At 42.4% G+C, this 21,861-nt stretch overlaps 1 protein-coding gene across 2 annotated transcripts; it reads left to right on the forward strand.

Moving 5' to 3' along the window:
- The first annotated feature begins 7,712 nt into the window (after window positions 1–7,712).
- Window positions 7,713–20,457, forward strand: LOC124257724. Of its 2 annotated transcripts, XM_046691857.1 has the most exons (8): window positions 7,713–7,984; window positions 9,667–9,935; window positions 11,101–11,153; window positions 12,218–12,455; window positions 13,756–13,971; window positions 14,229–14,280; window positions 16,535–16,630; window positions 20,366–20,457. In XM_046691857.1, exons 5-8 carry the CDS (start codon window positions 13,789–13,791, stop codon window positions 20,428–20,430), a joined length of 396 nt encoding a protein of 131 aa, XP_046547813.1. In that variant the 5' UTR covers window positions 7,713–7,984; window positions 9,667–9,935; window positions 11,101–11,153; window positions 12,218–12,455; window positions 13,756–13,788; the 3' UTR covers window positions 20,431–20,457. The 2 variants fall into 2 exon arrangements, with proteins under 2 accessions (XP_046547813.1, XP_046547814.1); XM_046691858.1 differs by lacking the exons at window positions 7,713–7,984; window positions 9,667–9,935; window positions 11,101–11,153; window positions 12,218–12,455 and having other exon boundaries at window positions 13,654–13,971.
- The last annotated feature ends 1,404 nt before the right edge of the window (window positions 20,458–21,861 follow it).

The raw sequence follows: 21,861 nt of genomic DNA on the forward strand, positions 1-21,861 counted from the left end.
CCTCGCAGTAGTGAAGGTTTGTTCTCCTTTATGGAGGTAGCATATCAGCCAGGGCGATAGGACACCTCACCACGTGACCTACACAGTCACGTTTTGACGACGGTGTGCATGCTGATATAGATTCAAATGTATAGAGATCAGTGAGTGAGTGAGTGCATCCAGTCTGTCATTTGGACCCGTGAAGATACGGGGTAGAATCTGTGTACACTAACTAGGGCTGTAATCGAACTATCGATGGATTGCAATTGTTGTGTCTCCGATGGCAATTAATCGATGGTAGAAACGAAAAACTATCGATGCATCGATAGTATGTGTGACTATCGATAGTTTTAGTAAGTGACTTCCGTTGATAAATGCGCAGCGCAAAATATTTATTAAATATCTATATTGTTTAGTATTTCTTTATATTTTGGGTGCAGACTTGTAGCTTCATTTAGTATATTTTTTAACTGTTTTTTTTATCTGGGTTTTAAGTTTCTTGTTAGTTATTAAAATAGAATGAAATTATTTCAACTTGTTTTTATTTCATATTAACTATGTGTGTAAATTATATACTCTTCAAAAAAGTAACGCAAAACCGAAAGTTTCCTTGTAACTTTAGATATGTGGAAACTTTGTGTTAGGAATGCTGAATATGTTGTCTTATGGAGCTTGCAAAATGCATTTCAATCGCAAGAATCGTTTGGAAATCGATGACTTTGTACACAGACTGGTAACTGAAAAATCGCAAAAACACAACCGCTGTCGTTTTGAGCCAATTACCCAAAGGCATGGTATGCACGTGCAAAAGGCACAACAAGCACTAAAAAGTGTAGGGTTCTCGACTTAGCTTCACTTCGGTCAAAACTCTCAGCACAGATTTCATAATGACAAGACTGAAGGAAGTTCGGAGGAACAACGCCATCGGATGAGTGCAAACAGACGAGTCCAGATCAGAGGTTGCGAGGTTTTTTATCTCTCCCCTAACACCATATTGAAGCTATGGAACCGCTACCAGCAGCAGGGATCAACCGTGACCTTCCGACATCCCAAGACCCCAAGACCACTACATCCGGGTGCGCCACGACGACAACTGCTGCCTCCACTGCATCCTCAGTACCGGGACTGCACAGGATCTCCGACCAGGCTCTCCGCAACCGTCTACGAGAGGCAGGGTTGCGTCCTGTTAGGGCGTGATTTGGTCCAGGCAGCATCGTCAGCTACGACTGCAATGGTGTCGAGCGCACAGGGTATGACCTCAGGAACGATGGAGACACGTATGGTTCAGCGATGAATCCCGATAATGCTCTGCAGACAGGATGGAAGGGCCCTTGTCTACCGCCGGAGAGGCGAACGCTTCACAGCCAATTGTATACAGGAAGGGGACAGATTTGGTGGAGAGAGTGTCATGTTGTGGGGAACCATCTCATACACCCGCAGATCGAAATTGGTGCTTGTCCAAGGCAATCTGACGGCCGCTCGATATATCGCGCAGATTCTCCGTGCTTACGTGCATCGCCTTGTCGACTGCCAGAGGGAGCTGTTCCAGCAGGACATCGCCAGACCTCACACAGCACGTGCTACAGTGGACTACCAATAACAACATTAATGTCTTCCCCTGGCCCTCCAGATCCCCGGATCTGAACCCAGCTGAACATCAACTGGGATCAGATCGATAACCGTGTACGTCGACGTTGTAATCCGCCATTGACCCTCAACAAATGTTTAACATGCTGCAGGAGGAATGGAGAAGGATTCCACAACGAAACTTCCAACAACTGATCTGTGCCAAGGGGGTGTCGTGCAGTTCTAGCAGTAAGAGGCGGTCATACGAGGTACTAACGTCAACGCCACATCGTGGACAGCAGTGATGACCCTGATAACTGTCATTCTGGTGAAATGTGCGCGGGATACCAATGTATTGCTCTACAAAATGTCAGAGTTGTACCGTTGATTTTCGTTGATTTACATGTGACTGAATAAGACCAAATTTTTCAATGCTATTCTGCTTAAGCGTTTCCCTTTTTGAAGAGTGTATAATGGAAAGAACGTGTATATAAACATTTGATTTGTACAATTAAATCGGAGACTGATTCAGAACGTATACAAGAGCATACGTATATACATAGACCTTACATCTAATATTGTGTTGTTGTTGTTGTTGTTAACACGTACTAATTTTTATTAGAAACACCTATAAAGCAATATGGACAAATAGTTCATATTCCAGTAACTTAACACATAAATATATTTTCGTCTCAATCTCGAAGACTGGAGGTAGCGCTCTGCTAACAAACGGCATGTGTATAGGCTTTGGTAGCAGAAAGAAAACCCCATTGTGGCAGCGTATTACTTCTGGTCTTCTAGCCATACTGCGTGACTCGATAATTACCTTTTATGTTCATAGGGCGGTAGACTGACTGAATTTGGTTTTACGCCGCTTTTAGCAATAGTGCAGCAACATCACGGCGGGGGACACAAGAAATGGGATTCACACGCCCATGTGGTAGGGCGGTAGAGCACCCGTGAGCACCCTTGAGCACCCTAGAGCACCCTAGAGGTTAAAGTGTTCGCTCGTGTTCTCAAAGAGTTGGCTGTTATATTGATGTTTTTTTGTGAACCTACATGTCAGCTGTAAAGGCAGATATCAGCATAGAACGCTTGGAACTTTGTCCAGGGACATATTGGAAATACCGTTTTTCAGTTCTATAAATATTGTTTTCGTGATGACAAGCTTGTGGTATCCAACTGGAGAGATTACGTTGTGATAGTTATGGTGAACTTATATCATGCATATTATCACTCGTTATCGCAGTGTAACATTCAGTCGCCAGTATGGCGGGTCACTGTGAACAATCAGTATCTATGTACTGAACCAAAAGTTTAATCTTCTCTATACAGTATATGGAGGATGTGATATGTCTGCAACTGGTCACATTCTGTATACACACCTGTATACACACCTGTATACACACCAGTATACACACCTGTATACACACCTGTATACACACCAGTATACACACCTGTATACACACCAGTATACACACCTGTATACACACCAGTATGCACACCTGTATGCACACCTGTATACACACCAGTATACACACCAGTAAACACACCTGTATACACACCTGTATGCACACCTGTATACACACCAGTATACACACCTGTACACACCAGTATACACACCTGTATACACACCAGTATACACACCTGTATACACACCAGTATACACACCTGTATACACACCAGTATACACACCTGTATACACACCAGTATACACACCTGTATACACACCTGTATACACACCAGTATACACACCTGTATACACACCTGTATACACACCTGTATACACACCTGTATACACACTGTATACACACCAGTATCCACACCTGTATGCACACCAGTATGCACACCTGTATGCACACCTGTATGCACACCAGTATGCACACCTGTATGCACACCAGTATGCACACCTGTATGCACGCCTGTATGCACACCTGTATACACACCTGTATACACACCTGTATGCACACCAGTATACACACCTGTATACACACCTGTATACACACCAGTATACACACCTGTATACACCAGTATACACACCTGTATGCACACCTGTATACACACCCGTATACACACCCGTTTACACACCGGTATACACACCTGTATACACACCTGTAAACACACCAGTATACACTACTGTTTACACATCAGTATACACACCTGTATACACACCTGAATACACCAGTATACACACCTGTATGCACACCTGTATACACACCTGTATGCACACCAGTATACACACCAGTATACACACCTGTATACACCAGTATACACACCTGTATGCACACCTGTATACACACGCGTATACACTACTGTTTACACACCAGTATACACACCTGTATACACACCTGTATTCACCAGTATACACACCTGTATGCACACCTGTATACACACCTGTATACACACCTGTATGCACACCTGTATACACACCTGTATACACCTGTATACACCTGTATACACACCTGTATACACACCTGTATACACACCTGTATACACACCAGTATACACACCTGTATACACACCTGTATACACACCAGTATACACACCAGTATACACCTGTATGCACACCTGTATACACACCTGTATACACACCAGTATACACACCAGTATACACACCTGTATACACACCTGTAAACACACCTGTATACACTACTGTATACACACCAGTATACACACCTGTATACACACCTGTATACACACCTGTATACAGGCCAATAGTCTTAAATTCAAGCATACAAAGATGTGAAATGGGTAACATTCGCAAATATGTATTTCACTGTCAGTGGACATTGATAAGTATCAGTTAAGAATACGAAAACTCGCTGAGGAACTAATTTCCCATTGAAATACAGTTGACAAACAAGTGAAGAATAAACTCGGGACAGCATATGTATGTGATTATACACCTGACCATGTACCATCTCTCCACACAATACATGGCCATACCGCACAGATCGAACCTGGAATCTATTTCAATCTGTTTAAGTGTAGAATCACTATTGTGTTGAAATATCATGCAGGACACCCGGTGTTATAACTGGTTATCAGTGATCAATACGTCACATCACTGTCGAATGTAATCTTGTAGCTATTCGAAACTGGTTATTCCAGGCGTTGATACTGTAGATCTACACATAAGCACATTAGTGGTATACGTTTTGGGTGCTTACAACAAAATTGCATGGCATGTTTGGAGTGGGAAAGTTTATCTATGATATACATATATATAAGTGCGTGATATAGATATATATACATTTATATCCGCTATATTACCGCTAAATGTTACACCGCTTGGAGTTTATGTTAAGAGAGAATTTGAGATTCGATGCCAGGCCCACATGATCCTGTTTCATCAAAGGGACGAAACTCTTCCCGGCGGAAAACGTCCCAATATACAAATAATATATCTTTAGCCCGTACACTTCGGAGTATACACATAAGAATTTCAATGTGTCATCAGCAAACACATAAAGTTGAAAAGGAATTTCCTCACGGTCATCATGTAAAGATATTTCATACAAAACACCTGATTCATATGGTGTTAAATTTCCCACGTTACAGCAGGCGTTAATTACACATATCTCGACTGACAGCCAATGCTCAGTTCTCAGTTTTATGTATATTACAGTTCACTATAAAGCTGTACAATAGGATGGAGCTATGTCAATATTGACCCAGTAAGTGTTACCGGTGCGATGGTCTCGGGGACGGTACGGCCATGGAGTAATATTACCACATACCTCGGGACCAGACTCTCTTTTGAGCTGGAAATTGAAGTCATGCACAAACACGACATATTATTACGTGGAGCTTTCCACACACTACACGGGTTTGTTTGCTGTAAGTTACTCTGTCCCCAAGCATACATTTAAATATAGACTCTTGGTGTCGGAGACGATGACAACACAAACACCGCAGTAGCCATAGGAGGCTTGTATTCTGCATTTATGTTGCATATAATCGTATAAGACACAGGTTGGATCGATGGATATTTGTATCGATAACACAGGTGAGTTTGTTATGAAGTTTATTATTGAGTGAGTGAGTGAGTTTAGGTTTACGTGGCACTCAGCAATATTCCAGCTAAACACCAAAACACAGTTAACACCAAAACACAGAAAAGCATACACCCAGGCGTAATGACAAAACATTTATGAAACAATATCAGTGAAAGTCAGTGGTACCGGCTGTCCGAGAAAAGTGGGGTAGCCTAGTGGTTAAAGCGTTCGCTCGTCACGCCGAAGACCCGGGTTCGATTCCCCACATGGGTACAATGTGTGAAGCCCATTTCTGGTGTCCCCCGCCGTGATATTGATGGAATAATGCTAAAAGCGGCGTAAAACGTAACTCACTCCGCGAAAAGTGTACTCATGTCTCATTTTACTGAGAGCCCGAGTTGCTTTAAAGTACTAAACGGCTGTAGCCTAATGCTGCACACCAGTTCTCTTGCTATACGACAAAAGCCTGTGAACAATCGATTCTTGACGAGACAATTTAACGATTGGCTAGCACGTATACTGATTTTGTTGAAGCTAAAAACCATTTATTTTATTTTATTAACATGTTCTGCTACATACGCGTGCAAAGATTCTGATACACGGTTTTATGTGTGTGGGGGTTTAAGGTGTGTGTGTGTGTGGGGGGGGGGGTTAATGCTTAAGACACGTCAGAGATACAAATGTATGATCATAGAATTCGAAACAGCGAAATATAGTGTTTGGGGCCTTTGCCCTGGGAATAATGACCTGGAGATACCACTGTATGTACCTGTCCTACATATTGACTAGTGCAGGTATCTCTATCTCAAATCGACGTCATTGATTACTTAAGCATAAATTAGTTTCATACCGTGGATGCTATTTGCTGTCACACGTCATCGTTGTTGGGAATTCATGCGATAACACCATGAGATAACACCATCAGATGACACTAGATAAAACTGGATGAACGATGCGTTGGGAAATATATTGTATTCAACCATGATTTAAATACTGTAGAAACAGCAACTCATTATTTTGTAACCGATAATCCTATTAGTATTTTAAAATACCTATCGAGTATGATTGAGAAATCATGAGATGAAAATGAGAATCAGTTCTGGGTTTTTTTTCTCGATCAGAGGTGGTTAACTATGATTTAAGCTTTCCGATTAACAAACCAGTTTCGGAATGTCTTCACATTCATGGTGGAGCACGACGTAGTACATTGATCTGACTCAACAATACTGGTGAATAGATTCATCCCACGTGTGTGCGTGCGTGTGTGCGTGCGTGCGTGCGTGTGTGTGTGTGCGCGCCACTAAATCCATACGGGGCGGTGGGTTAGCCTACTGGTTAAATCGTTCGCTCCTCACGTCGAAGACCCGGGTTCGATTCCCCACATGTATACAATGTGTGAAGCGCGTTCCCAGTGTCCCCCGCTGTGATATTGCTGGAATATTGCTAAACGCGGCGTTGTGGACAGGACATTGAGTTAGTGAGTAAATCTCGGATATATCAGTATCAAGAAACAAGACTGCCTGGTCAAGAAATATCCGTGTCTGAATCTAACGCCGTTGATAATGACATGAGATTCAACTTGACAATTTCATCCAAAATGCCATTGCTTTCTTCTAAAATATGTGTCAGACTCAAAATGGAGAATCTGACACAACAGAGGTGACGGCAGACATTAGAAGCAATCGCCACCATCCGAGAATGATGACACACAAGTCACCGACCACCAGATTCCTGTAATCATTTAGAACATATGATATTAAGAAAAATATATTCTGCTTGACTGGGTTGACTTGTCGCTCAGTAAATCCGATCTCTTTACGTGAATGTGCATCTCATTACTAATTTAGAGCAATTGGTCTATATCAAAAATTGTATCAATGTATGTATGTGACAAATTGCCTGTTTTAAATTTGGTGATATGATGCTTTTGTAAATTTGAAAAATATTTTAATGATGAAATGTGTTTATCGAAAAATTCCTTTCAACTTTGTACTTAATGGGTTTTTGTGTATGAGTAGACTTGGTCTAGTTGGCTGAGGAAATGCTGCTGCGATATAAATTATTAACTCACTCACCCCGTATTAAGAAATATCAAATAAAAGGGTCCATTCTTACCGACATATACATGTGTTCTATTTCAGACCACGTTTCCCCTGAATGTAAACTCATGATACAACAACCAGTTCATTCCAAGCTGATGGCAACCGGAAGTAGAACCATCCACGTGAAGGAGACGACAGATGAAATTGAGTCCTTTCTTCTGTCTCGACTGATCTCATCCGAAGACCACGAGTCCTCCTCTGGCTGTGCAACCTGCCGTGCTGATTGTCACAATGGTTGTCACAAGTGGCACAACCGAAATGGCAGACTTCAGGCTGCTCAAACCAACACTGTAGTAACAGCAAGGCTGTATCCAGACTTACAGCTGTTGAGCAGAAACGGTTCGTGTACATATACTAGGCACAAAAAATAAAGGAACCCCTTGACTTTGTGAAGCATGTATAATTTAATCAGCACAACCGTACGGTAAGTATGTCAGATATACTTAATAACGAGCGTGTCCACCATGAGCAGCAATACATGCACGACACCTTGCAGGCATGCTGGACACCAACCGCTGAATTGTCGTCCTTGGAAACACGTGCCACTCTTGGTGCAGTGCTCTACCTAACACATCAAGATATGCTGGTGTAGGCTCACTGAGACGCACTCGACGCACTAACACATCCCACAGATGTTTGATAGGGGATAGATCTGGTGTTTTAGCCGGCCAGGGTAAAGTTGTAACACCTTGTTGTTGCAAGAAGTTCACGGCAACACGAGCTCTGTGAAGACGTGCATTATCGTCCTGAAACACAAAACTTCGACCTGCCTTGTGAGCCATTGGAACCACGTGTGGCCGTAAGATCTCGTCCATATACCGCTGGCCTGTCAAATTACCCCGTACAAGAATCAAATCAGTCCTCCTATTGAAAGAAATTCCTCCTCAGACCATGATAGAGCCGCCTCCATAAGATTCGTGTTCCTGTACCGTGGGTCTCCCATAACGCTCTCCTCGGCGTCTCCACACACGCAATCGTCAATCCCTGAATCGCAAACAAAAGCGGGATTCATCACTTAACATCACATGTCGCCATTGCCGGTTCCCCCACCTCTGACGTTACTGAGCCCACCGATAACAAAGACGTCTGTGGTTAGCTGTCCTCGTCACGCCTTTGAATGGACGTCTTAACATAAGACCTCTGCTACGGAGCCTGTTTCGTACAGTAGTTCGAAATCCGTGTTCCTGTGGCTCTGAAGAATTCCATCTTCAAATCCGGGGCTGTGACAAATCGATTCCTCAGAGCTATAGCTCTCAGGATGTTGCCTTGTCTGGGGGTGGTTTTAGGGCGTCTTCCTCGACCAGTCCTCATTTTAACGCCCCCTGCTCGACGGTAAAGGTTGGTGAGACGGGCAATAACGCTTTTGGACTTCCTGAAGAACCGGGCAACACTACTCTGAGATTGCCCACCCTCTATCATGCCAATGGCCTGCCATTTCTGTGCGTTTGTCAGGTACTGTCGAGGTGGCATTTTCACAAGAGATAGTGGGACACGCTTTCTGTCAGTTTTATAGGCTAGAATGCACGTGTGGTGCATGATGCACATGTATCATGTAAAGGTAACATGGTGCTGACTGTCCTGTCAGCCGTTATTGATTTCCGATCTGGGTTCGAATGCAATCAGCTTGCAACTTTTATGTAGCATTGTTTCAACTATAAATTCCACTTGGGGTTCCCTTATTTTTTGTGCCTAGTATATTATGAATAATGTGATGCCTTGTATGAACGGTATTTCAGTATATAATGGTGATATGTTGATATATATATATATTACGGGAAGAGTGTGACGAAATGGAGTATAATAGCCAATATAGTATGAAGTGGATACAAAATGTTTTTCCGCGTGTGTGAATTCTGGCATATTACCAGCATTCCAGATAAACTTTGTTAGACTCAAGTACATATAAAGGTTTTCTCTTGACCATCTTGTTCTATCATCTTGAATTAAGTTCGATTTGACGGAGTAGACAAATATCCACCGTATGGCAATATCAAGTGTTTTAACAAAACTTTCCCCATCAGGAAATATACCAGTTGAACCACGACAGGTGCCAACGGCTCCCCTTATCATTCTACGGAAACATCTTCACTGTTATGCGGCCATCAGCTACCGCCGCGTCTGCCGATGCCAGTGCTTGATGACAGGATGAAGCCAGAGACCCATCTGGGAACCTACCCACTCACAGGGCCTGGTCTCAGGGACATACTGAAGTCGCCAGAGGTTCAACAGTTTCTTCAGAAGGTCCAGCTGGAGCACCAATGTCACGTCAGTATGGAGGAGGTTGTGAGAGGTTTGTGTCGTCGGTTCACTGGGGGTATCTTACGACGAGGAGGTTGTGAGAGGTTTGTGTCGGTTCACTGGGGGTATCTTATGACGAGGAGGTTGTGAGAGGTGTGTGTCAGTTCACTTGGGGTATCTTATGACGAGGAGGTTGTGAGAGGTGTGTGTCAGTTCACTTGGGGTATCTTATGACGTTCACAGGAGGTTGTGAGAGGTGTGTGTCGGTTCACAGGTGGTATCTTATGACGGAGGAGGTTGTGAGAGGTGTGTGTCAGTTCACTTGGGGTATCTTATGACGAGGAGGTTGTGAGAGGTGTGTGTCAGTTCACAGGGGGTATCTTATGACGAGGAGGTTGTGAGAGGTGTGTGTCAGTTCACTTGGGGTATCTTATGACGAGGAGGTTGTGAGAGGTGTGTGTCGGTTCACTTGGGGTATCTTATGACGAGGAGGTTGTTAGAGAGGTGTGTGTCGGTTCACAGAAATGGGGTATCTTATACGACGAGGAGGTTGTGAGAGGTGTGTGTCGGTTCACTTGGGGTATCTTATGACGAGGAGGTTGTGAGAGGTGTGTGTCGGTTCACTGGGGGTATTTTGTGAATATTGAACACCATTAATCCGGACGATAGAGTTGTCTAATTGTCCATTTATGAATGCTTGTATCCAATTACGGTTTCAATACTCACAGTACTCCATGTGTCTCCATGTCTGTGTTTCCTAGGGTATTCAGGTTTGCAGTATTCCAGGCTGTTTTGTTAGTTGTAAGCACGCCATGCTTGGGGTATTCATGTCGTCAGTGTTGAATGCCTGTCTCCCGTGGAATATTCAGCTTGTCAGAATGACATGCATCCGAAGTGACAATGTTGAATACTGCAGAGTAAAACACTTCCTCGTGATCAACGTGTGCATGTAAAAGCAATAACAAGGCATGTCAGTATCCATGATCAGGGCCTCCTGTCACAAATCACTATGGTGATCGTAAGTCACTAAGGTAACCTTAGTGCAATGTTAAAGAATGGGAGTTAAGGTTAACCTTAGTAAAGGTATCTTCGTGAAAGGAGCCCCTGATTGGTAACATTGGATCTTCTAAAAGACCGCTTTACAATATAACGTGAATCATTAATTGAAAGATAGCACAATGTGTAGACATTTTATTTGAAGCTATTTGTTTTCGCAGGTAAACACAAATTCAAGGTGTATTTGTTGAGCGGGAACATCATCCACACAAAGGTATTGATTCAACGATGGGAGGAGGTGGATATACATACAGATGTGGATAAAAGCTAAGCCATATTCTTCTCAAAGTGCATCCCTTTGGTTTTAATTTGGTTTCATGACAAGATACATATATTTCCTTTTACAAAGTGACAGTACTGGCATAGTCGTTCAGTTAACATATGTTTTAGTTTCAACAACATCAGTAAATGCGCGTTCCTGTGCCAGGATGTTCTGGTCCATCACTTGATTATCTGGTACATATTTATATCCTAGACCACATAGCGTGAACTGATCCATAACACATGGTATTCATCCTCAACAGAATCAGTACACTAATTAAAAGGTATTATTTCTAATTCTGGGCTTTTCGATTGTCTGTGTGCAATGATATTAAAACCATGTAAATTGTAATTCACTTGAATTTATGGATAACAACATTAGTCTTATAGCTTGAATCCATACCGAAACGTCGCATCATATATGGTTATCCATGAACAATCTTACTTTCTTATATACCAACTTCTAAAGTTCAAACTCACGTAAATGCACCTGAATTTAGTCATTGTTAATTGAAGCACATTACACAAGTTCCCATTGCAGCAACCTTGAACAGTATATGTCATAATGCCATGAATTACCACTAGACAATAAAGGTAAAGAACTCCACCTAAAGAATACTGAGAATACTAAAATTCCCACATATTCATAGTAGTAAATAATGAATACTCATGATCCAGCGAATTGTCCATATTGTAACGACAGAGGTATCATTGAGCATTATTTTCTTGAATGCGTTTCTAATTACTCATCATTCATCCTTAGATATTTCTACCACAAAAGAATACGTTCCTTAGTTTATTACCTTCATTAGTTGATTACCGTAATGCGAATGTGAAATATTAAGAATATAAATGTCAAACACTTCAATTGCAGCCAATTGTGCAGAAACCTGTTTTCAAACAACTAGAAAAGTTAACTTCATGCAATGAAGAACTAGGGAAATATCAGATATCATATATCTATTAAGATGTGTTCCTATCTCACTGCATACCCACCTCGTCAACTATCATTTAAAGGCGGATGTCCTGTTCACATCGGTGTCTCCCGATCTTGACCTCAACAAAGACCCTATCACCCGTGTCGTCTCAGCGATGGCGGGGCCTGACCTACAAACAAGTCTAGATAGGCGGTACCCGCGCGGGGCTCGAGTCGGCGATGTTGTAGAGGGGGGTTCCGGGACGTCTACATTGTTCTCTGCTCCTGCATGCCTGTCTGTCTCGCTTTGACGGAGATTATGACGCAGACTGTATATCTGTGAGAACGTGTTTTATCATTATATTTTGCACAGTTTTCATTTTTCATTTATTGGCATGAGCTTCTCAGTTACTGTTGAAATAATGATTGCAACCTGTCTGTGGTGTCCATTTCCAGTCCATTAGGACAGCCATAGGTATGGAGCGACGTATACGTGCGTGTGTTTGTTTGTGGATGAATTTGATCAGATAAAAACAGATTCAAAATGTCGAAGACTGGATGAATAGCATAATTTACAGAGGCCCAGATAAGCTGCGTATCCGGGTAAAATACGCATAGAAATTACGCAGTGAAAAAATAATTGTTGCGTACCAATTACGCATTTAAAATGTTATATACGCAAAAGGGTTAAAACAAATGCGTACGGAATATATTTATAAAAATCGCTTGCGTAATGAAAAAGACATCGATTGCTATCAAGTTGTACTGTTAGTATAGGACAAGTGTTGTATTGTCAGTATAGGATGAGTGTTTTTTTATGAAATCATTTCCATCATATTTAAGTTGGTTTTGATTAGGTATGACATAAGGCAGAACATACCTGCTTAGTAAACTTACTCAATGACATAATACTTAGGTGAGTAAAATGACTGAAATACGCACATATTTGAAAGCAGTGGGTAACGGAAAATGAAATACCCACTCAACATTCATAATACCCACTCCAAAAAAATACAGTGGGTACAGTAACCACATGAGCTAAATCTTATCTGGAGGTCTGATTTATATTGATGAAATGTATTCACATTTGTATATATGTATGGTCCTCAACTGTCAACTGCTCAAAGATAGCACGATATTGGTATGAGGAATGCTGGCATGTCATCGAGGGCTTTTGCAAGAGTTGTTGGTTAAGAGTAAGAGCCCCTGGAGAGTATATAGAATCACAAAAAGTCATCCGTTCCAGTGGCGTGTTTGTCCAAGAGAACGGCCCGAAATCGTCTAAACTCCCCGTTGTATAGAGCAAGAGGATCGTGTGCCCAAATCCTGAAAATGGCTTTACTTGTTAACGCCATACGACCAGCACTACAAAGTGAATCAATTCTTTGCCATGTTTGCTTCTTTGAATAAACTACACGTTTTCGTTCTCTTTGCGTTTAGCCGATCTGCCATCTAATTACTCCTTGAGGGTCAACTTATCCAGACAGTAAGTTCAACTGAGGTTTGGACAGGTTCCTTGCTGTGGTAAATGGTAACACATTGATAAATTGATGAGAAATACGGGTGTTGCGATACATGTTCCATGTGTATATATATCACAGAAGAACAGGTAAATGAAAATCATTGTTGCCTTTAACAGACACTAAGAACAGTTCTCCTGAAGGGTCTTCAGATGACATTACAGCGCGGCTTCAAGTCTATAGCCCTTCCAGCCGTAGGTATCGGTCAGCTGGGTTACCCACCTTCCACGCTGGCGAAGATACTGATGGGGGTGTACAGGGAGATTGCCTCTGACACAGGCTCAGATCTTCAGGTGTTTGTCTTTGTTGAGCCGCCCAAACACCGCCACTTCCAGGTAACCAAGTCAACAGTATTGAAGTGATCCTCTGACAGTCAGATTCAAATAAGGAAATGTTTGCTAGAGATACAAAATTCCCGAAAGGTCAAAATTGCAAACTTAACCTGAAGGCATGTAGTTACAGTTATAGATAGGTGTCCCACAGTACGTTGCACACATTACTCAAAGTTCCGTGGCTGATACGTGAAGGTAGGTACTTGCAGTTATTGATAAGGATCAATATCCTTATTGCAGATTACGCTCTTTACTTGCAGGCAATTAAAGAAAGGTTGCAAGACATGGACCGCATATTCATCGGACGTGAAGGTAAATGCATTTTTTCTCACAAGTCTCAGAATGTATATCTGGATTCTCTACTTAAAGTAGGAAGACGTAGACATATCGTAGTGCATGCACGTTTGTTCAAATCCATAACTAAGGATTGGCAAGCTTTAGAATGATAGCGGATAGCCTGCACATCAACGTCTTTGAGACACGCCCCCACCACGTATGGTGGATTCTCTGACTTACTTCACTTATACTGATGAAAACAGATGGTTTTAACACATTAAACTGTGAATATGTAAATATTAATCCAGTCAAGTCCAGTTCCTCCCTATGATAATGTTTTGCACGGACTATAAGTAGTCCCGAGCAACCACTACATGTTGGGACCCGTGAACATCCGGGTTAGAACTTGTCTTTATGGCAACCCATGCTTGTCGTAAAAGGCGAATCGGACTGACAGGTTTACTGACGTGGTTGGTGCATGTAGTCGCATCCCAGTTGTGTAGATTGATGCGCATGTGTCAGTCACTGGATTGTCTGGTCCAGATTCGATTATTTACAGACTGTCATGTAGTTGGAATATTATTGCGTGTGGCGTTAAAGAACAACCAACCATGTGAATGAAGGTGTGAGTATGCCTTTTAGCAATATCACGGCGGGGACACCAAAAATGGGCTTAACACATTGTACCTATCTGGTGAATCGAACCGGGCCTTTGCCGTGACGAGCGAACGTTTTAACCATTAGGCTATCCCATCGCCCCGTTAATATAAACTGATGTGCAAAAGAAAGTACACAGGTTGTGTTTCTTCCAATAAGATAAAAAATAACAAAACCTTTTGATGAAATGGAAAATGTATATTGAAGCACACTACAATACACGTGTTTTATCAGCAAAATGACATTGTAACAATAAACAGCGATGTAGTGATGACCACTGCAGACGGTTCCTATGATGCTGGAAGTTCAAGGCCATTCCACGCAGCGGTCGGTAGGCCCATACATGCAAGCAGGACGAAGTCGTCTTGTCACTGTGAATCGGCTTTACGCGATGACCCAATTAATTCGGCTGCTGATGACGTCGCCGTCAACATCCAGTTGCGTAGGTGAATAACCCGCAGATAGCGATCCTCTTTCTTGCAGGGTGTTGCAAGACTCTGGAACGTTCACTTCTGGGTCGATATATCTGGATGTCTACTTAAAGTAGGAAGACGTAGAATATCGTAGTGCTTGCACGTTTGTGTCAAATCCATGACTAAGGATTGGCAAGTTTTAAAATGATAGCGGATAGCCTGCACATCAACGTCTTTGAGACACGCCCCCACCACGTATGGTGGATTCTCTGACATACTTCACATATACTGATGAAAACAGATGGTTTTAACACATTAAACTGTGAATATGTAAATATTAATCCAGTCAAACCATCAAATCAGATTATCTCGGTTAACAAAAGTTTGGATTAAACGAAGTATTGTTCTTATGTAGCATCCTTTCCTTCCCGGCAGCAACCCTCAAATAGGATGGACTTCATAGCTAGCGGATTCTTAAACTTAGGATGTTTTCATGTATTTTGTTGTGTCACGTGACTGACAATTTGATCGTCTGAATAAGCGTTTAAAGCAGTTCCTTCCTATGATAATGTTTTTGCACGGAGTATAAGTAGTCCCGAGCAACCGCTTCATGTTGGGACCCGTGAACATCCGGGTTAGAACTTGTCTTTATGGCAACCCATGCTTGTCGTAAAAGGCGAATCGGACTGACAGGTTTACTGACGTGGTTGGTGCGTGTAGTCGCATCCCAGTTGTGTAGATCGATGCTCATGGTGTCAGTCACTGGGTTGTCTGGTCCAGATTCGATTATTTACAGACTGTCATATAGTTGGAATATTATTGGGTGTGGCGTTAAAGAACAACCAACCATGGGAATAAATGTGTGAGTATGGCTTTTAGCAATATCACGGCGGGGGACACCAAAAATGGGCCTAACACATTGTACCTATCTGGTGAATCGAACCCGGGCCTTTGCCGTGACGAGCGAACGTTTTAACCATTAGGCTATCCCATCGCCCCGTTAATATAAATTTAGGAGGCGATTATGCTTGTCAGGCGCTGAGTCTTGGTTCATGGCCGACCATTGTCCTCTGAAGGACACTCCTCAGATTATCAATCCCTGGTTTGACTGCGGCGATTTCTAAGAAGTTGTCGCCATATTCCTGGAATATTGTTAAGTGTAGCGTTAAACAACTATCAAACCAACGCACCATGAAGTGAACATCTCATTTTGTTCACAGCTGTCATGATAGGAACTGTTCAGCTGCAGGTTGTTCTTGGTGAGGCGAAGCTGGAAGATGCTGACTTGATTGTCTACATCACCCAGCCTGGAGCAGGTGAGTGTGATTTCATATGGTATTTAAAAACATAGCTCTAATATATCACTGTACCCTAATCTTCCCAACTTGTGCACAGACACATTACTGTCTTAACGAACCCATATATAGAAACACACACGCACAGCTGAACACATCACACTAACACCTATCTCTTCCACAGCTGAACACACCACACTAACACCTATCTCTTCCACAGCTGAACACATCACACTGACACATATCTTTTGCACAGCTGAACACATCACACTGACACATATCTCTTTCACAGCTGAACACTAGCCATTGGCTGAACACATCAAACCAACATTTCACAAAGGAAAACTAGTGCATATGCAGTTTCACTAATGATACCAATTATCATCAGTCTGAACAAAGTTGTCTCAGGTAAGATAGAGAAGATAGTGATGATACAATTAGTACCTTAAAACCTGCAGCACGTGTTGCACGGGTTGCCACGCATGTCCGTTGCCAGGCATCATGTCACGTGACGTCTTCCATTATCATTCTAACATTTGTCTCAAGGTACCTCGTAATGGAGGTAATCATCTTGATTTTATGATTTGGATACAGTTCATAACACAAAGAAAAGGTTATGTCGATGGTGTGAACCCTTGTTAAGTCAATTAAATAGTCAGTGTAAAATAATTTCAGGTGGAGCTGCAACCGCATCCGGTCGTGGGGCGGTGGGGTAGCCTAATGGTTAAAGCGTTGGCTCGTCACGCCGAAGACCCGGGTTCGAATCCCCACATGGGTACAATGTGTGAAGCCCATTTCTGGAGTCCCCCGCCGTGATGTTGCTGGAATATTGCTAAAAGCGGCGTAAAACCAAACTCAGTCAGTCAGTCATCCAGTCGTGTTCGCACATGTTACTGCACACTCGTTACGAGTAACGTAGGAGCTAGCGAAGGTAAAGTATATGAACGGAAAATACAAAAATGCAGCACAAATATGCAACGCGGGACTGTCAAACAGCACATTCAAAATACATGGGATTATCTAACTTCGTGTTTCGATACTCATCCTGTATTTAAACAAGCCCGCACATTCATACTGCTCGCTGTTTGTGCAGTTTCATCGTTCGCAAGGACCGAGCTTTAACTGATCGCAAGAGCATACATTGACGTTGCAGAAACAGTAGGCCCTAAACACTGTCACTTTCTAACTGATAAGCTACAGTCGAAGCAACAGCCAGACGCCGAAGTTGTATCTAAACCGTTGTTATAGCAGGGTCTTGTCAGACTCACTTCAGCCATTCGTTTTATATTGACATTCCTCTATTTGACGGTGGTGGAGGAATTGGGTTTAACGTCGTGCTTGAGAATATTTCGCTCATATGACGACGTGCATGCGTGTGTATGTGTATGTGCGGCTGCCTGTACTAGCCCAGACTGAAGCTAGTTTTATAGTGCTAGCCCACTGAGATACCATGCCGCAGTGAAGTATGAATACCCCACTCAGACACATTATACTGACTCCGAGCCGACCAGTCCTTGTTGTACCCATTAATACCGAGCGCCAGGCAGGGACCAACAAGTACCATATTTTAACGTCTTTTGGTATGACGCGGTCGGGGATCGAACCTGCGACCTTCCGCTCTCCGGGCGGACGCTCTAACCACTACACCACGGAGGCGATCTCCTCTATTTGAACAGCAGATAGACCATTGTATGTTAATGGCTGGTTTGGTTGTTTCGGTGTTTGTATAACAAAGTCCAAACTTGGTATGTTACTGAGTTAATGTGAGTGAGTGATTTTAGTTTTAAGCCACTTTAATCAATATTCCAGTAATATGACAGCGGGGGACACCAAAAATGGGCTTCACACATAATCCGTACATACACAGAACACTGAGACATTGTACAAAATGTTTTTAATGAAAACTAGATATTTCTTTATTTACTTTGGATAGAAACGCAAACTGTATTCGTGAGGTTATATAGTAACAAAAGGCTGGCTAGAGATTTTCAGGAAACATTTGAGTCTCCAGTTTCCAACCTGGAACCTTGCTGTACTTCCTCCTGTATCAGAGGCCATAAAGTATGGGTATCATCAGGACGTCCTTCGTAATAACTAGACCATTCTGCTATCAGTTTCTGCCCGGTCATCACAGCATCCAACTGACATGCTGATAACACACTTTCTGACCTACTTCCTGCTCTGTATAGTCTGCTGCACGTGCGTGTCAATCGTAACACGTGTAGCGTGATGACGATTGCTGCCTGCTTATTACTTAGTGTCTACAAAATCAGTAAATGTACTGTAGTGGTTTGGTCCCTCGATCACTTTTTGAGAGAGTTCTTTATTTCTGAACTGTAGGCCAGAGGCCCATAGTACAAGTAAAAAACAGTTACAATGGGTGTGTGGTACAAGCGCGTTTGCGTTTTAACAGTGCATGGTGTATAAACGTAGGAATATTCTGAAGTAGCTGTACATTTTCTGTTGACATTAGTATGCTGAATTTGTAAAATGTTGGACAGGACGTGTACTTAGATGGTATATAATACTTTCTTTGGTCTTCATACTGTGGACAGATGAGAAGGACATGGTATTCATCTAATCGATTCTTCAATAATATCCCTGTCATACATTTTGCAGGATTGGCTCTCAGTAACATGACATATTCTTTTAAAATACATTAAATCATAGTAGCCACATCGAAGCTGCGATAACGATACTCTTAATTTCCTTATACTTACGTCTGTTAAATACTTTTCACACATAAAATGTTGTTTAAACAATGAATACGAATAAGAACATTTTCCAGTTTGAATATTTTTGGTCCACTCTTGCTGGAAGCAATCCTTACATCGTTGTTGAACAATGGATAAAAAAGCTGTAGCATCCCCAACTCCCTGTCCGACCCATGCATATCCAAGACCAAGTTGGAACAATGTAAAAACCCTCGATCACTTGTTCGGGGTTTTTACAGGCCGCCAGTCTCACGACTGTATCACTGCTGTGAGACGTCAGGCAATAATCACTTACTTTTGTGCAATTGCAGTTGTGAATTGCAGGGAATGTTTACCTTCCTGGCGAATGCCTCGTGTCATTACCCATTTTCCACTAATTTTGTCTTCACATTTATAGTGGCCTTTGGAAGGGATGTAAGAGGTGGTGATATGATTGTTTTCATTCAAGAAATAGAACCAAAATTAAATTTACCATGTCTCAACTTTCTGCGGCGTCAATTGCGCGATCCCGACTACATCATGTGCACCGGTACACGGATTGCTATCAAATATTGATTAGAAGAAAAACGTGTTTAAGTCTCTCTGTCCTTTCACGGCAGATGATTGCTGGTTCCTCTATGAGTTCCCTCATGAGTGATGAATGGCCGGATGTCAGCCACACTGTATCAACCTGCCCCTGTTCAGTTTCACATTGCATTGTAATGTTTCCTGCATTGACGTTTTGAAAACAATGCGTTAATCATATTGTAAATATTTCTGGGGGGAAATGCTTGTCCAGTAGTCTAAACCGCCACAGTTGGCTGTAGAGAATTTCATCTCATTTGAATTTCATTTCTCAAGCATGCCAATAAATAAATATCCTGAGTTCGAATCCCTTCTTCCCTAATTGTGTTTCTGGGTTTGTCTGCACCATGCACTTGTTTGTGGGTTCAAAAACGGTAAATGCCTAAGACCTGCATTACTTCGGGATTTTCTCCCCCAACAACCAGACACGCCATGATTAAACGTGAATACTGACAGGCTTTTGTTACATTTGTTAAAGGTATTGATAAAAAGAACCAGTTTGAGCGGACCCCCTGGAGGGAAGTCTACACAGATTTGTCTTGATGAACCTGAGAGTATCTGGTCCTGTCTTATGGAGGCAAAGAAAAGGAAGGCACAGTCAGTAGTGATATCATTTACCAGACCAGGTAGGTCAGAGCTGACATGTGGCCTTGATGTATCTGTGACATCATTACCTGTTTATGAAACTCGTGTTCGGTTGAAACATTGTCATGGCTTGGTATCGCATCGTGATTGTTACCACCGGTGGGTCAGGGTACGCTCACCTTTTCCTACACACCAGGGGGTAATCATCACTTGCTAGTTATTCATAAACACAAGCTCGTAATATAACCTGAAGCACACAAATCGAAGCAGAGACTTCAAATAAATATAAAACAGTTTTCTTTTATATTTTTATTATTATTTTGTTGTTGTTGTTTAAATGTGTGTGGTGGGGTCTCGCGAGCCCCTGGTTTCATCACTGATTTTCAGTGGACCAGTCATAGTTCCACAACTAGTTTACCATCCACAGGAGTCTGTTTCGGGACTGGATAGTCTCTGGCATTGACGTTTTATGATCTTGTGTTTCAAATTTGTTTTATAGTTCCTGATGTATTTCCCCTTTATACCGTTACAGCTGACGGAAGTGCCGTCGGCTCGTGGGCCAAGTCCCTGTATCACGGTATAGTTAAGTTCTCTGACGAAAGAGGGAGGACGGGTCCTTCACTGAATGACATCAGACTGGCTGTAGAGGACACAGAGGACTTTGTCCAGGTCCTTCTTCATCTGAAGACAATGGAGCAGATGGGCGAGACAGATGAACTAATCTCATGTGAGTCGACAGGTGGAAACTAATTTCATATGAGTATTGAAATGTGGGATCATCATCATCATCATCATCATCATCATCATCGGTGTTATCCTTTTATATATTCAGTCGTCCTGAATACTATTTCTTATCACTGAAAGTGATGAACGCCCGTTTGGTCAATTGTCTAACTCGTCTCATATCCCTGTCCAGGGATACATCCCTGTGATGTGCCAGAAACCTGTGGTCATAGGTTCGAATCCAAGATTCCACTCATTTCTTGGTTTGTCAGCACCATATCCGTACTCGTCGGTTTCAATAAATAAGTGAGAGAGTCTAGTTTTACGCCGCTATTAGCAATATTCCAGCAGTATTACCGCGCTTGATACCAGAAATGTTCTTCACACATTGTAGCCATGTGAGGAATCAAACCCGCTTTAACCACTAGGCTACCCCAATAAATAAGACTTGCATTACTTCGGGTCGTCTTCTCCCTCCCCCACACACACACATCAAGCTGATACTCGCGGACAAAAACACATACCTGACTCACTTTCAAATATTTTGTGTGTGATGCAGAACGATTGAAGGACTTGCAGTGTGATAAATCACAACGATAGACAGCCTGGCGCCATTACAGTGTTTTACTTCCTCAATCAGGTACCTTCAACCTGTACATCCGGGTT

The sequence above is a fragment of the Haliotis rubra genome, unplaced genomic scaffold (genome assembly GCF_003918875.1).
Source record: "Haliotis rubra isolate DU_JTF1 unplaced genomic scaffold, ASM391887v1 Scf67, whole genome shotgun sequence".
NCBI classification, from domain to species: Eukaryota; Metazoa; Mollusca; class Gastropoda; order Lepetellida; family Haliotidae; genus Haliotis; species Haliotis rubra.